The sequence below is a fragment of the Odocoileus virginianus genome, chromosome 4 (assembly GCF_023699985.2).
Source record: "Odocoileus virginianus isolate 20LAN1187 ecotype Illinois chromosome 4, Ovbor_1.2, whole genome shotgun sequence".
Taxonomy (NCBI): Eukaryota; Metazoa; Chordata; class Mammalia; order Artiodactyla; family Cervidae; genus Odocoileus; species Odocoileus virginianus.
In genome coordinates this window covers 93,041,508-93,058,189 of record NC_069677.1, presented here as the reverse complement: position 1 = coordinate 93,058,189, position 16,682 = coordinate 93,041,508, and the positions used below count along the sequence as shown (strand labels likewise).

The window sequence follows — 16,682 nt, the reverse complement described above, 5'->3', positions numbered from 1 at the left end:
TACCAGCCCAACATTTCTCATGATGTACTCTGCATATAAGTTAAATAAGTGGGGTGACAATATACAACCTTGACGTACTCCTTTTCCTATTTGGAACCAGTCTGTTGTTCCATGTCCAGTTCTAACTGTTGCTTCCTGACCTGCATACCAGTTTTTTTCAAGAGGCAGGTCGGGTAGTCTGGTATTCCCATCTCTTTCAGGATTTTCCACAGTTTATTGTGATCCACACAGTCAAAGGCTTTGGCATAGTCAAGAAAGCAGAAATAGATGTTTTTCTGGAATTCTCTTGCTCGATGATCCAGAGGATGTGGGCAATTTAATCTCTTGTTCCTCTGCCTTTTCTAAAACCAACTTGAACATCTGGAAGTTCATGGTTCATGTACTGTTGAAGCCTAGCTTTGAGAATTTTGAGCATTACTTTACTAGCGTGTGAGATGAGTGCAATTGTGTGGTAGTTTGAGCATTTTTTGGCATTGAGAAGAAAGGCAATGCCAAAGAATGCTCAAAATTCTTAATATCTTTTGATAATTAGAAAAGGCTTCCCTTGTGGCTCAGCTGGTAACAAATCCGCCTATAATTTGGGAGACCCTGATTTGATTCCTGGGTCGGGAAGATCCCCTAGAGAAGGGATAGGCTACCCACTCCAGTATTCTTGGGCTTCCCTGCTGGCTCAACTAGTAAAGAATCTGTCTGCAATGCTGGAGACATGAGTTTGATCCCTGGGTTGGGAAGATCCCCTGCAGAAGGGAAAGGCTACCCACTCCAGTATTCTGGCCTGGAGAATTCCATGGACTGTGTAGTCCAAAGCATCACAAAGAGTAGGACTTGATTGAGAGACTTTGACTTGATAAATAGAAGCTCTGAAATTCAATTTATAACACTTCCTTTTGTGGATATGGCTTTTTGTGTCATGCTTAAGAAATTTTTGCCAAACCCAAGGTCATGAAAATACTCTCCTATGTTATCTTTTAGAAGCTTTATTGTTTTCCCTTTTACCATTGGATCAAAATCCATCTGGAATTAATTTCAACTTAGTTTTAAGAGTGGTCAAGTTTATTTTTCAACATGTAGAAATAAGAAGACATACAGAACGCCAACAAAGATATGAAAAGATGCTCAACATCACTAATTATTAGAGAAATTCATATTAAAACCACAATGAGGTATTGCCTTGCACTGGTCAGAATGGCCGTCATCAAAAAATCTACAGACAACGAATGTCAGGGAGGGTATGGAGAAAATGGAACCCTTTGGAATTGTTGGTGGGAATGTAAGTTGATGCAGCCACTCTGAAGAACAGCATGGAAGTTTTTTAAAAAACTAAAAATAGAGCTACCATTGACCTAGCAATCCCTGCACTCCTGGGCATACGCCTGGAGGAAACTGTAATTTCAGAAGATACAGGTAGTCTGATGTCCATTGTGCAGCTGTTTACAACAGCCATGCCAAGGCAACAACCTAAACGTCCATCAACAGAGGAATGGATAAAGAAGATGTGGTGCATATATACAGTGGACTATTACTCAGCCATAAAGAGGAATGAGATTGTGTCATTTACGGAGATGTGGATAAACCTAGAGACTCACACAGAGTGAAGAGAGTCAGAAAGAGAAAAACAAATACTGCATATCAACACATACATGTGGAATATAGAAAAATGGTACAGATGAACTTATTTGCAAAGCAGAAATAGAGACACATGTGGACAACAAACATATGAACACTAAGAAAGGGGGAAGAAGGTGGGAGGAATTGGGAGATGGGGATTGAGATATATGTGTGTGTGTATATATATATATATATATATATACACACACACACACACACACACTATTGGTACTATGTATAAAATAGATAACCAAGGAGAATCTACTCAGGGGACTCTCCCCAATGCTCTTTGGAGATCTACATGGGAGGGAAATTAAGAAATGAGGGGATATATGTATACACAGAGCTGAGTCACTTTGCTGCTCATTATAAACTAACACAACATTGCAATGCCGCTATAAGCATTAATACAAATTAATACAACTTAATTTTTAAAACCACTGCAATGATGTAAAGTAATTAGCCTCCAACTAATAAAAATAAATGGAAAAAAAATAAATAAATAAACTAGATTGTTGTAGGTTAAAAAAAATAAAAATAAAAAAATAAAAAGTATCATCATTCCTCCCTTGTATTACAGTGTCACCAGTGTCATAAATAAAGTGGCCATATGCTTACAGGCAGGTTTCCGCGCACTCTTCTTTTCCATTAGCTTAGTTATCTATCCCTGAGGCAACACCATACTTTAACTACTGTGACTTTGTCGCACAGCATGATATTTGCAGCATAAATCTTCCAATTTTGTTCTTCTTTATGAAGGTTTACAATGCAATATTCTTCTTTACTGCTTACATTCTTTTTAATTTTGCATTTCCCTTGGTTTTTAGAAACAGCTTGTCAGTTTTCAAACAGGCTCATACACACAGACAAACACACATTTACTGGGATTTTTGACTGAGATTGCATTGACTCTTAAGGTTAACTTGAATAAAGCTAGTATGTTTACCACGAAAGTGAAAGTGTTAGTGCTCAGTCATGTCCGACTCTTAGTGACCCATGGACTACACAGTTCATGGAATTCTCCAGACCAGAATACTGGAGTGGGCAGCCTTTCCCTTCTGCAGGGGATCTTCCCAACCCAGGGATCGAACCCATGTCTCCAGCGTTGCAGACAGATTCTTTACCAGTTGAGCCAGCAGGGAAGCCCAAGAATACTGGAGTGCATAGCCTATCCCTTCTCTAGGGGATCCTGCCAACCCAGGAATCGAATCGGGGCCTCCCACACTGCAGGCGGATTCTTCACCAGCTGAACTACAGTAAAGCCCCAATGCAGGCATATCCTTCCACTATTTTAAACTACTGGTAAATTTTTCAATATTTTGTAGTTTTTTGTGTAATAATACTGCATATTTTAAACATCTGTTCCTATGTATTTGATGTTTTATAATTCTTTTCTATATTTCGCTGTCCAATTGTTTATTACTAATATAGAATACAATTGATTCTTTTGCACATTGACTTTATATCCATCAGCCTTCCTAAATTTACTTATTAATTCTAAGAGTTGTTGAAGCTTTTAGGGTTCCTCCTTTGTTTTGGGTCTTCTCAAAATTTACAAAGACTTGTCTAGGTATGGATTTTCTTTTCACTATTTTTGCTTCTCTTCAATAGCTTAAAATATTCTTCCCATAAATCAGTGATATGCACACTCTAATTATAGATGTCATGTAGAATCTTTTTTTTCTCTCTTCTCCTCACTCAGCTTCGGAGAGCCTCTGCCCCAGATGATTATCGGGGGTTTTGACACCCACTTGCAGCATTTAATACCATTCCTGCTTGTTTTTGTAGTAAATATTGTATCTCTGTTATTAGCAGTTTCATAAGCTGTGTGGGATCCCTAATAAGATATCTCAGTGTTGATTCCATGGTAATGCATACTTTAAATTAAAAAATAAATTATTTGTACATATTTATAAAAATTCAATGAATAAAATAAATTTGCAGTATATAATGAAGTGGATATCTTACAAAAAGTTTGCTAGGTTTTAGTGAACCCTGGCATTTAAATTCAATAAACCTCTGTTGCCTTATTTCGAAATTAGGGTGCTAATAACCTCTATTTCATAGTGTTATAAGAATTAAATGAACAAAGTATTCAATATTGTGAGCTCTTAGGATTAGTTCTCAAAATTATGCCAGCAATTAGTTAACCAGGAAATATTAAAATGAAGGTATCATTTCTCTTAGCCTAGGGTAATTGTCACAATAATAGAGCTATTTCCCACAGACACAAATTTGCAAAGCTTTATTTAATAAATTCAAGTTGCCTAGATGTCATTTGCCATTCAAAACCAATGGCTTCCTAAGTTCTGCTAAGTTACCTAAATGCTTTAATGCCATTTACAAATGAGTACTGGTTTTGCACCTGGGTAATTTTCTCAATAAACATTTACCAAGTGACAGAGGCACTATCTGAGTATTTCCCATATCTTTTGGCTTTGTGACTGGCTTAGCTTCTACTTACAGGGAATAGCAGGGAACAATAATATCCTTAGCAATTTCTAATTCAGGACCGCTTACACTAGAGTCCGTGAATCAATAGGAAATAAGCTTCATTGTCTAACATATTCTTCCAATGTCAAATTAGTAGGTTAAGCCTTGAGCATTTGAGCATTTCCAAAATAATTTCCATTAGGAGTAGAAAAAACACAGGCAAATATTAAATAAGTATAGACTGTGTTTGTTTGCAAAATGCTTGTCATTCTGCTGGGCTGAAAGATGGGCCATCAAAGAGAGCGGCAATTATGTAAGCCATAATACCGGGTATAAAATTACCACCACGGGATCTGGCACATGACAGCTCTTCAGAAAATGAGAATTCCTGTTCTCTGCTCCCTAGGCTGTTACTGCTCCACACTGGCCAAGAGCCTGTTTCAAATGCTGCAGTCCCAACCTGCTACTTCAGCTACTCTGCCTTTCCAAGAAATTCTCTGATCCTTGGCCCCGTTTCTCACTGCTTCTGAACTTCCTAGCTGACTTGGCACTCAGTGTATCCTGCCTGGCATTGTTTAAGCTCTTTCTGCACATTTCAGCCGATCCCTTTCAAGCTGATCCCAAACTCCTCGAGGGAAAGTTTGCCTGATGCTGCCCTGGTTTCACGTCCATTGGATGACTCATTGTGTGAAGTCTCAATATTCATCTCACATCTATGCAAGGAAGTTGGTAGAAACTGTGCTGTATAATAAGGTTCAACCTCATATCAGAGGACATGATAATCCCAATTAATATACACATGCTACTGTATTTAAAATAGATAATCAACAAAGACCTGCTTTATCACACAGGGAACTCGACTCCATATTCTGCAATAACCTATATGGGAAAAGACTCTGGAAAGGAATGGGTGCATGTAGATGTAGAGCTGAATCACTTGGCTACACCCCTGAAACTAACACAACCCTGACGTCAATTTATGTGTGTGAGTTCTAAGTTGCTTCAGTCATGTAGGACTCTTTGCGACCTCATGGACTGTCATCCAACAGTACTCTTCTGTCCATGGGATTCTCCAGGCAAGAATACTGGAGGGGGTAGCCGTGCCCTGCTCCAGGGGGTCTTCCCAACCCAGGGATCAAACCCACACCTCTTATGTCTCCTGCATTGGCAGGTGGGTTCTTTACCATTAGTATCAACTGGGAAGTCAAGTCAACTATACTCCAATATAAAACTAAGTTAAATTAAAAAAGAGAACATGATATAACATGCTTTTGAGGGAACTATACTCAATATTCTATGACAAAGTGTGAGGGAAAAAATCTAAAGAGAATATATATATATATATATATATATATATATGTTTCTATATGCATATATAACTGACGTGCTGTGCTAAACACCTGAAACTAATACAAAATTGTAAATCAACTATACTTCAATTAAATATATATATACACACACACACACATTAAAAAAATCAACCATCAGGTAAATGGTTATTTCTTCATCTGTCGAGCATGCAATTCTTGAGATCACAGACTTTCACTGCTAATCTACATGTACATTAAAACGTTGGTCAGTGATTTCATTAGTGCCTTTAATGAAAGGCAGTGTAAACCAATCTACATGTGCTGGGTCTTAGGACAGAGGACACGGAACAGCAGCGGTTTGGCAGCTCTTATTCCTGCTCCTGGCCTAAAGAAAGAATATTCCTTACCGCCAATCAGCATGGTGCAGATGGAGAAGATCTTTTCTGCATCCGTGTTAGCAGAGACATTCCCAAACCCCACACTGGTGAGGCTGCTGAGCGTGAAGTACAGAGCAGCGATATAGGCACTTCGGATCGACGGCCCACCCAGGGTATTGTTCCCATAGTAGGGCGATTCCAGTCTCTTCCCCAACTCATGGAGCCAGCCTGCAAAGGAAGAAAAAATGAGCGTTTAAGCCTCCCAAATAAAGTCCCAGTATTAGCACCTGGCGGTAATGATGAATGAACATTTAAGGATGCACCCAGTTGCTTGGGAGAAAGAATGTTAAAAGCAAGTCAAAGGCAAGGAATTAGATTCTGTGGCTCTAGAAGCAAAAGCATCACTTTCATACAACTGTTTTTTATAATACACACAGTAGAGAAATACGCCTTCAAGAGTGGATTGGTGGTCAAAGGGGAACAGCTACCCTAATGCAATAAACACCTCAGTGACAGAAGCAGATATTTCTAAGCACAGTATTAAGGTCGTATATTTCACTAGCCATTAAGCTTGTTTCTCAATTGGAACTTTAAGAAATAAAGGAGCTGAGTAGGTATTTTTCAATCCTACATGATAGTAAATGGCAACCAACACAAAAATCTAGATTTCAGACAGGCAAGATGTGATTTATTTCTATCCTGTACTAACTTTCCCTACTTTATTCCCTTGACATGCTGCATGCTAAATCGCTTTGTCCTATCTGACTATTTGTGATCCCATGGACTGTAGCCTGCCAGACTCCTCTGTCCATGGGGATTCTCCAGGCAAAATACTAGAGTGGGTTGCCATTTCCTACCTTACAGGTCTTAGTTCATGTTTTTCTCAAGAAGCCTTCTTTACAACCTCATTCTGCAGTTTGGGGGTGCTTGGAGAAAACTGGACACCCAAGAGGTCCCTATAATAGAACTGGAAGCTACCATGCAACTGTTCCGCAATCCTGGAGTATATACGCATCAAAACTTATCTAACTAAGTGCTTCAAATAAGTGCATTTTATTGTGTATAAATTATACTATCATCAAGCTATAATAAAGCTATGTAATAAAGAAGGGAAATAGCAAGTATAATATTGATAATAGTACATTAGAAACACAACACAGAGACCACTTTAAAATAAAATCCTTTATTAGGAATATTTACCCTTTAAAATTTTATGTTTAAAAATTCTATGTGCGTGTGTGTGTATATGTGTGTACAAAGCACTATGACGATTCCTTCAACCCATAACATCCCTAAGACTTTTGTTAAGGGATGTTATTCGCTGACCACTGTTTTCTTATTAACACTTCATTTAATGGCTGCCCAAGAAGAGAAAGTCATCACACTATTTCAGGAGTAATAATGCTGTCATTACCAACTAAGGTTATAGAGTGTGGAACTGTGCTAGGTAATTAAAATGCAAATTTGAAACGACAGGGTTCCTTGAGATCAAGGAGAAATGCTTAGTGCAAGTACTCTGTTTTATTTATCCTGTCTCTAGAGAAGTGTTTATCAACCATCGGCTTGGCTCGGGAATATCCAGAGGGCTTGTTAAATAGAGACAAGCAGGCCCAGTCCCTGGAGTTTCTGGCATGGTGCATGGGAAGGCTGTGCAGAAGGGCTGAGAATTTGCCTTTGCACTGGATTCCCACATGATGCTGATGCTGCAGATCTAGGGAACCATGCTTTGCAAAGTCATCCTCCATGCTGGCTGCAGTTACAAAAACCTAAAGACGAAACGAAACAAAAACACAGCCCAAGGGTCACCTCCATATAGGGAATCAAAACTTTTGGTTCTGAGATCAGGTACTGGTATTTTAAAAGTTCCCCAGTAGAATCTGATGTGAAGATAGAATTTAGAACTACTATTCCAGAACTGAGCAAAGCCTCTAGCAACAGTATAGTTTAATAAGTGTTATTTTTTAAAGTGAGTGAATTAATGAACATGTAAATGATTCTGTGGGCTTCGCTTGTGGCTCAACCAGTAGAGTCTGCCTGCAACGCGGGAAACCCGGGTTTGATTGCTGGGTAGCTAATATCTCCTGGAGAAGGAAATGGCAACCCACTCCAGTAGTTGTGCCTGGAGAATTCCATGGACAGAGGAGCCTAGTGGGCTGCAGTCCATGGGGTCACAGAGGGTCGGACACCAATGAGTGACTAACACATACATAACACACACGTGTAAATGATTCTTGTCCTCTGATGATATGAGATTATACAACATTGATGCAATATAGCATTGATAAACTTGTACTAGATTTATAACAAAGCATAATGAAGGGTTTTTTTTTAGGAAAGTTATGTATTATGAAAGTTGATGCCATTCATAAGCTATGATCATTTATTCCATCTGGAAAAGAGGAATAAATGTGCCGTCTAAGCGCAGATGTAAATTTGGACCCTTCCACTATAGGCTGTGGGACTGACTCACTCCTTTCTGCTTCATGTTTCAGCTGCAGGGGGATTAAATGAGATGCCCATGCAGGACTCCAGCCCCTTCAGTGGCAGAGGTTTAGTGTATTATATCTTGTTTCTCTCTCTTTTTCATATTACTTAAACTGGAACAGAAAGTAAGAGGAAATATGAGATCAGGAGTGAATTCTAAAGGAAAAGGAAGGTGGCGACTTAGTGTATTTGGAGAATCCACGTGTGGCATCTGACAGAACTGAGCATCTGTTAACTAATAGAAATGAGAGGAGAAAATCTAGGTGATAGCAGTTCTTAAAACGTATACACAAATGGGACTTATACATCCATTTGTGAATATACAGACCTGGTCCAAGGGCCTAGATTAAAAAATTCCGCTCCAGAATTTCAAGTGGGGCTTCCCTTGTGGCTCAGAGGATAAAGAATCCGTCTGCAATTTGGGAGACCTGAGTTTGATCCCTGGGTTGGGAAGATCCCCTGAAGGGAATGGCAACCCACTCCAGTATTCTTATCCTTCAATTAAAAAATAAATAAGTGGAAAAAAAAGAATTTCAAATGAAGGAAAGTAGGAAGTGGTAAAGCATGATTTGGTAAAATCTGGTTTAATCTTGTATAGAAAAAGACTTAGATATAAAGACAACTTATCCAAGAGTTAAAGAGATATTATAAATCAAAACACAAGTACATTTATATGCACTGTAGGGGGGGAGTCAAGACAAGTAAGACCCGGAAGCAGAGATGACATTTGGATACATGTACTCAGCATGCTGATTTCCACAGATCAGGGCTCTTACGGGCATCTGACCCAAGTGTTGTCAAGTACAGGCTTCCCCGGTGAACTCAGCTGGTACAGAACCCACCTGCAATGCACGAGACCCCGGTCTGACTCCTGGGTTGGGAAGATCCACTGAAGGGACGGGCTCCCCGCTCCACTATTCTTGGGCTGCCCTGGCGGCTCAGCTGGTAAAGAATCTGCCCGCAGTGTGGGAAACCTGGGTTCCATCCCCGGGTTGGGAAGATCCCCGGGAGAAGGGAACAGCTACGCATTCCAGTATTCTGGCCTGGAGTCCACGGGTTCTGTCACGTACAGCCAACCACAAGACTCTGAGTGGCTGGTGGCTCAGCTACTTCTCATGTGCCTTTCAAACAGTGCTCTGAACGGGATGTCATGTTTCTGCTCAAAAAAGTGATTAGAGGGGACGGTCAACAAAGTGACGGTCCCTTTGTTTCATGTTGGTCGTTACCATTAATGTTGGGAAATCTGAGCAGCTAAAAAAATGTCATTTTTCTTAGACGGTAAATATTGCATGATTAATTTTTGTTTTAATTGATGAGCAGAAGAATGAAACACCACCATCACCGCCACCACCATCTGCTGCCGCTGCTGCTGCGTCGCTTCAGTCGTGTCCGACTCTGTGAGACCCCATGCACGGCAGCCCACCAGCCTCCTCTGTCCCTGGGATTCTCCCGGCAAGAACACTGGTGTGGGTTTCCATTTCCTTCTCCACACCACCATCGACTCCATCTTGAATTAATGTGCTCATTTGCTCACAGAACCCCAAGTTTTCCCATTAAAAATAAAGCTGAACAAATCAGCCAACAGGTGATTTAATTCCTCAGTTTGAACAAAATTAAAACATGTAAGAATTCCCAAGCCAAATCAGTTTTCATAGAATTTCGTTTCCTTAATAAAATAGGATAAAACTTCGTGATAGACCATACAGATTATACTAGATTATATGCTCACTCTACTCCTGTTCATTTACACGTGTGTGAAACCGTCTCAGAAGCAATTCAGGGAGCAAAACACAAACAACAGACCTACTTTTGCTGATAACTCTTTTCTGTCTAGCCAACTGTTCTATTTTCAGAGGCATCTTGTGTTTTCTTTAAGAAGGATTGCTACTAAATTGTGTTACAGCTGATGACACAGAAGCAATAATAGTGGTGAAAAAACCTGGTAACACGGGGAAAGGAGGTAACACCCACAAATCCGGGGATGGGCTCTGTGGGCTAAATAAAACTTTTTCGCAGAACAGCTTGTCCGAAATGAGAGCACATGTTCCACGGTAACCAGACACCATGTCACTGTACTGTACAGAAGAAGCAGCTTCACCGATTTGGAAGCCGATCTTTTTTTAATCTGGAGAAATTCATCTCTAAAGGAAGGGATGTCCTAGAACAGTGTGTCTGCTTCTGCTCAATTTTTTTCCCCTAAAGAACATTTTGAAGGAAAAACCATACACAAAATAAAGTAGAATCTAAATATACTAAATACACTGCCATCTGATAAAAACAAAAGATATCATAAAATAATTCTGTCATTACCAAAACAGTTCAGATGAATAAAGTAGATTTATGAAATAAATATCAAAGACAGAATGCCTCTTAATGAGCATGCTCAGAAGAGCCTACAATTAAGTATGATAATTCAATCCATGTATTTTTCATTGCTTACTTACCATGGGCCCAGTATTTTGCTTGATTATATACTTTTAATTCTAAAAGGCAGTTTCTTATTATTTCACTATAGGTTTTCTACAATCATATACTTACTTTTATAGTACATATATGTGCATTCACACTTTATACAGGTATGACCTGCTTTATAGAATAGATGTGTTCCTAAAAAGGTTAGTTTATATTTGTATTTGGTAAATTAACAAATAGTGTAGCTTTAATGAAAGGAATGGAAGCATGTTATTTAAGCAAAGCCTATGAGAGGGTGGGGCCAAGATGGAAGAGTAGGAAGTACCTAAGGTTACTTCCTTACACAGGCACAAAAAATTATAAATACTTAAAGAGAAACTTTGGTGAGGACGACCAGAAGATAGCAGAGAAAGATATTCTACAACTAAAAACATAAAGAAGGAACCATAGTGAGATGGGTAGGAAGGCTGAAAACAGCGTGTAGGCAAGACCTACACCCACAGGTGGGGGATAATTTCAGCAGTTCTACTCAAGAAGTGACAGGTCAGAGCCACACTCCCCAGTCCAGAGTCCTGCACTGGGATGATAAGCACCCAAAGCATTTGGCTTTGAAAAGCCAACAGGGCTTACTTCCAGAAGAGCCAGCGGGCTATGGGAAATAGACACTCCACCCTTAAGGACACACACAATCTCACACACTGCAGGACCCGGGGCAGAAGCAGAAAACTGAGAGGAGCCTAGATCAGACCCACCCATCGGCTGATTTTGGAGGGTCTCCCAGAGAGGCAAGGGCTAACCAGAGCTCATCCTGGAGACACAGACCCAGGCAGCAGCCATTCTGCGGAACTTGTCCTACCGCATGGACACTGGTGCTGGGAAGTGCTAGTTTGGAGTCCTCCCTTCAGCTCATTAATGTTGGGGCCCAGCCCAATCACCAGCCTATCAGCACCAGTACTGGACACCTCGGGCAGAGCAACTAGCTTGGTGGGGACACCGCTCCACCCACCAGCAGGCTGACTGTCTCACAACATCCTGAGTTCACGGCTGCTCTGGGACCTGGTGGTACCTACCAGTAGCTAGCTGCCTCCACACAAGGCAACTAGCCAGACTGAGGGCCAGCCATGCCTAGCAGACTACCCACAGTACCACCTGCCAGGAGAGAAGGACTCACACAGCTCACACAGGGGCATCCCAAGAGCATATATTTCTGGTGGCCAGAGGGGAAAATGCTCCTGGGATGCAGAGGACATTTCCCACAAAAGGCCGCCTCTCCAAGGTCAGGAAAAGTAATCACCCTACAGAATATATAGAAGTAAAAATAGCAAAGTAGGCAAAATGAGGCAAAAGAGGAATATGCCCAAATGAAAGAACAAAATAAAACACCAGAAGAATTTAGTGGAGATAAGCAACTTAGCTCAAGAGGAGTTCAAGGAAGTAATTGTAAAGAACTCAGAAGAATGATAGATGAACAGAGTAAGAAGTTAGAAGTCTATAATAAAGAATTAAAAATATATAGAGGAACAAAACAGGTGAAGAATATCATAATTGGAATAAAAATATTAAAAAAATAGAGAAAATTAAGTAGATTAAGTGATACAGAGGAATGGATCAGCAAGCTGGAAGACAGAGTAATGGAAATTATTGAAGCAGAACAGAAAAAAAGAAAAAGAGAATGAAAAGAAACGAGGACACTTTAAAGCATCTGGGACAATATCAAGCACACTAACAGTTGCATTATAAGGGTCATAGAAGGAGATGAGAAAGATAAAAAGGCAGAAAACATACTTGAAGTTGTAGTAGCTGAAAACTCCTCTAAACAGGGAATGAAAACAGAAATTCAGTTCCAGGAAGAATAGAGAGTCCTAAATGAGACCAATCCAAAGAAGACCACACCAAGATACACTGCAATTAAAAACTGCAATGGCAAAATTAAGAGGTTAAAAGCAGCAAATAAAAAAGCAAAATTTACACACAAGGGAACTCCTATAAGGCAATTAGCAAATTTTTTGGCCAAAACTGCAAATTAGAAAGGTGTGGCATGAAATATTTAAAGTAATGAAAGGGAAAAATCTACAACTAAAAATACTCTACCAAGGAACGCTTTCATTCAGATGTAATGGAGAAATAAAGAGTTTTACAAACAAAATCTAAATGAGTTCAGCATTATTAAATCCATTTTACAGGTAATGTTAAAGGGACTTCTCTAAGCTGAAAAGAAAAGGTCACAACTAGAAGTATGAATATTATGGGAAAAAATCTTATTAGTAAAGGCAAATATAAAGACAAAAAATCAACCATGCATGAAGTTACTAGGAAGTTTAAAAAACAAAGGTACTAAAATCATCTATAACCAAAATAAACAGCAAAGGATCAACAAAGCAAAAAGATACAAAATTAGATGTCAAAAACTATAAATGTGGAGGTAGGGAGTAAAAATGCAGGATTGTTAAAATGCTTTTAGACTTGAGATTATTATTAAAATAATTGTGTTTGTATATAGATTGCTATGTATAAATCTTATGTAGGGACTTCCTTGGTGGTCCAGGAGTCAAGAATCTGCCTTCCAATATAGGGGACATGGGTTTGATTCCTGGGAACTAAGATCCCACATGCCACAGGGCACTAAGCTTTCATGCCGCAACTACTGAGCCCTGGCACCTCGACTAGACAGCCTGCATGCTGCAAATTACAAAGCTCACGTGCTCCAGAGCCCAAGTGCCACAACTAGAGAGAAGCCTGCATGCCACAGCAAAAACCTAATGCGGCCAAAAATAAAGAAATTCAAGCATAATGCAAAATACAGTCATCAAATCACAAGAAAAGAGAGCAAAAGAAGAAGAAAGGAACATGCTAGGTCCCAAAACATGTCTCGGTAAATTTAAGAAAGCTGAAATCATATCAAGCATCTTCTCTGACCAAAATGTTATTAGATTAAAAATAAACTATAAGGAGAAAAATGCAAAAGACATAAACACATGGATGCTAAACATGTTATTATGCAATCAATGGATCACTACAGACCAAAAAAGAAATTTAAAAAACACCTGGAGACAAGTGAAAATAAAGACAGAAAGATCCAAAATTTGTGGGATGCAGCAAAAGTAGTTCTGAAAGGAAGCTTATAGTGATGCAAGCTTACCTAAGAGAGCAAGGAAAATTCAGATAAACACTAGCCTTACAACTAAAGGAATTAGAAAAAAACAAACAAAAACCCCCTAAAGCTAGTAGAAGGGAAGAAATCATAAAGTTTAGAGCAAAAATAAATGAGAGAAATAACAGAAAAGATCAGTGGAAATAAGAGCTGGTCTTTGAAAAGACAGATAAAATTGATAAACATTTAGCCAGACTTATCAAGAAGAAAAGAAAGAGAGCTAAATCAATAAAATTAGAGGTTAGAAAGAAGTTACAACTGACATCACAGCAACACAAAAGATCATAATAGATTACTACTAACAATTAATATCAATAAAATGGACAACCAAGGAGAAATGGACACATTCCTAGAAATGTACAATCTCCTAAGACTGAACCAGGAAGAAATTTTAAAAAATATGAACAAACCTACCAGTAATAAAATTGAATCAGTAATTTAAAAACTCTCAACAAATAAAATTCTAGGACCATATATCTTTAGAGGTGAATTCTACCAAACATTTAGAGGAAAGCTCACAACTGTCCTTCTCAAACTATTCAAAAACTTCAGAAAAAGAAACACTTCTGAACTCATTCTATAAGGCCAGCATGACCTTGATGAAACAAAAAAATTCAGACAAGGATATCACAAAAAAGAAAATGAAAAACCAATATCACTGATGAACATTAATGCAAAATTCCTCAACATGATATAAGCAAACAGAATTCACCAATGCATTGGAGAATCAAACACCATGATCAATTGTGATTTATCCCAGGGGGGCAAGGATGGTTCAACAACTGCAAATCAACCAACGTGATATATCACATTAAAAAACTGAGGAACAAAAATCATATGATCATCTCAGCAGATGTAGAAAAAGCTTTTGACAGAATTCAACATCCATCTATGTCAAAAACTCTCAACAAAATAGGTATGGGGGAAAGTACCTCTACATAATTAAGGCCATATATGACAAACCCACAGCTAACATCATATTCAATGGTGAAAAGTTGAAATCATTTATTCTATGATCAATAACAGGACAAGATGCCAACTCCTGCCACTTTTATTTAGCACATTATTGGAAGTCTTAGTTATAGCAATCAAACAAGAAAAAGAAATAAAAGAAATTCAAATTAAAAAGGAAGTAAAACTCATTGTTTTCAGATGACATAATACAGTATAAAGAGATTCCTAAACACATCATCAAAAAGCTATTAGAATAAATGGATTCAGTAAAGTTGAAAGATATAAAATTAATATGCAGAAATTGGTTGTATTTCTAAATACTAACAAGCTATCAGAAAGAGAAATGAATAAAACAGTCCTATTTACAACTTAATCTGAAAGAATAAAATACCTATGCATAAATCTAACTAAGGAGGTAAAATAACTGTGTTTATAAAACTATAAAACCCTGATTAAAGAAATTAAAGATGATGGAAATGATGCACAGATATACCATGTTCATGGACTGGAAGAACTAACATAGTTCAAATGACAATATTACCTCAGACAATCTACAGATTGAATGCAAGTCCTATCAAAATACCAATGGTATTTTTTTTTTAACTGAATTAGAATAAATACTTCTAAAATTTATATGGGTACACAGAAGACCAAAAATAGTCAAAACAACTTTGAAGAAAGAACAAAGCTGGAGGTATTATATTTCCTGATTTCAAATTATATCTCAAAGCTACAGCAATCCAAACAGTATGGTACTAGTACACAAATAAGCATATAGATTAATACAGTGGAATAAAGAGCCCAGAAAGGAACCCATGCATATGTGGACATTTAATCTATTCCAAAGGGGGAAAAATAGAATGGGGATGAGAGAGCCTCTTCAGTTAGTGTTGGAAAAACTAAATGGCTACATTAGAAATAATCAAACTGCATTACTTTCTTACAACATGCAGAAAAATAAATTCAAAATGGATTAAATGTAAGACCTGAACCCATAAATCTCCTAGAGGAAAATAAAGGCAGTAAGTTCTTTGACGTTGGTCTTTACAATATCTTTTTTTTTTTTTGACTATATCTCCTCAGGTAAGGGAAACAAAAGCAAAAATAAGAAAGAAAGAAAATAGGTACCTCAAATGAAAAAATCTTTGCACAATGTAGAAAATTATCAACAAAATAAAAAGGCCATCTACTGAATGGGAGAAGAAACCTGCAAATGATATATTCAGTAAGGTGTGAGTACTCAAAATAAACAAAGAACTCCTACAAGTCAACATTGAAAAAGACAATCAGATTTAAAAACGGGTAGAAGATGTGAATAGCCATTTCTCCAAAGAAGACAGACAGATGGCCAAACAAGCTCACAAAAGATGCTCACCATCACTAATCACCAGGAAAGTGCAAACCAAAACTACAATGAGACATCATTTCACATCTGTCATAATGGCTATCATCAAAAAGAAGAGAAATGAGAAATGTTGGCAAGGATGTGGATAAAAGAGAACCCTTGTGCACTGTTGCTGGGAACATAAACTGGTGTAGCCCTTGTGGAAAACAATGTGAGGTTTTCTCAAAAAATTAAAAGCAGAACTACTGGACGTCCTGTAAATTCCACTCCTGGGTATTCATCCAAAGAAAACAAAAACACTAAAACTGCATATACCTCTACGTTTATTGCAGCATTATTTGCATAGCCAAGACCCGGAAGCACATGAAGTGCCCACTGGTAGGTGAGGGGTAAGGGACATGTGATGAATATGTTACTCAGCGATGAACATGGAATCTTGCCATACGTGATGACGTGATGGATGGATCTAGAGTGTATTATGCCAAAACCACTGCAGATGGTGACTGCAGCCATGAAATTAAAAGATGCTTACTCCTTGGAAGGAAAGTGATGACCAACCTAGACAGCGTATTGAAAAGCAGAGACATTACTTTGCCAACAAAGGTCCA

At 38.4% G+C, this 16,682-nt stretch overlaps 1 protein-coding gene across 2 annotated transcripts in view; it reads right to left on the bottom strand.

The window, feature by feature from the left end:
• Positions 1-16,682, bottom strand: part of KCNH8 (potassium voltage-gated channel subfamily H member 8) — a 444,848-nt gene that overhangs the window by 99,340 nt on the left and 328,826 nt on the right. For both annotated transcript variants that reach the window (XM_070467057.1, XM_070467059.1), the window contains exon 8: positions 5,759-5,956. In XM_070467057.1, the coding sequence (XP_070323158.1) occupies positions 5,759-5,956 (198 nt within the window). The remainder of the gene's footprint in view (positions 1-5,758; positions 5,957-16,682) is intronic.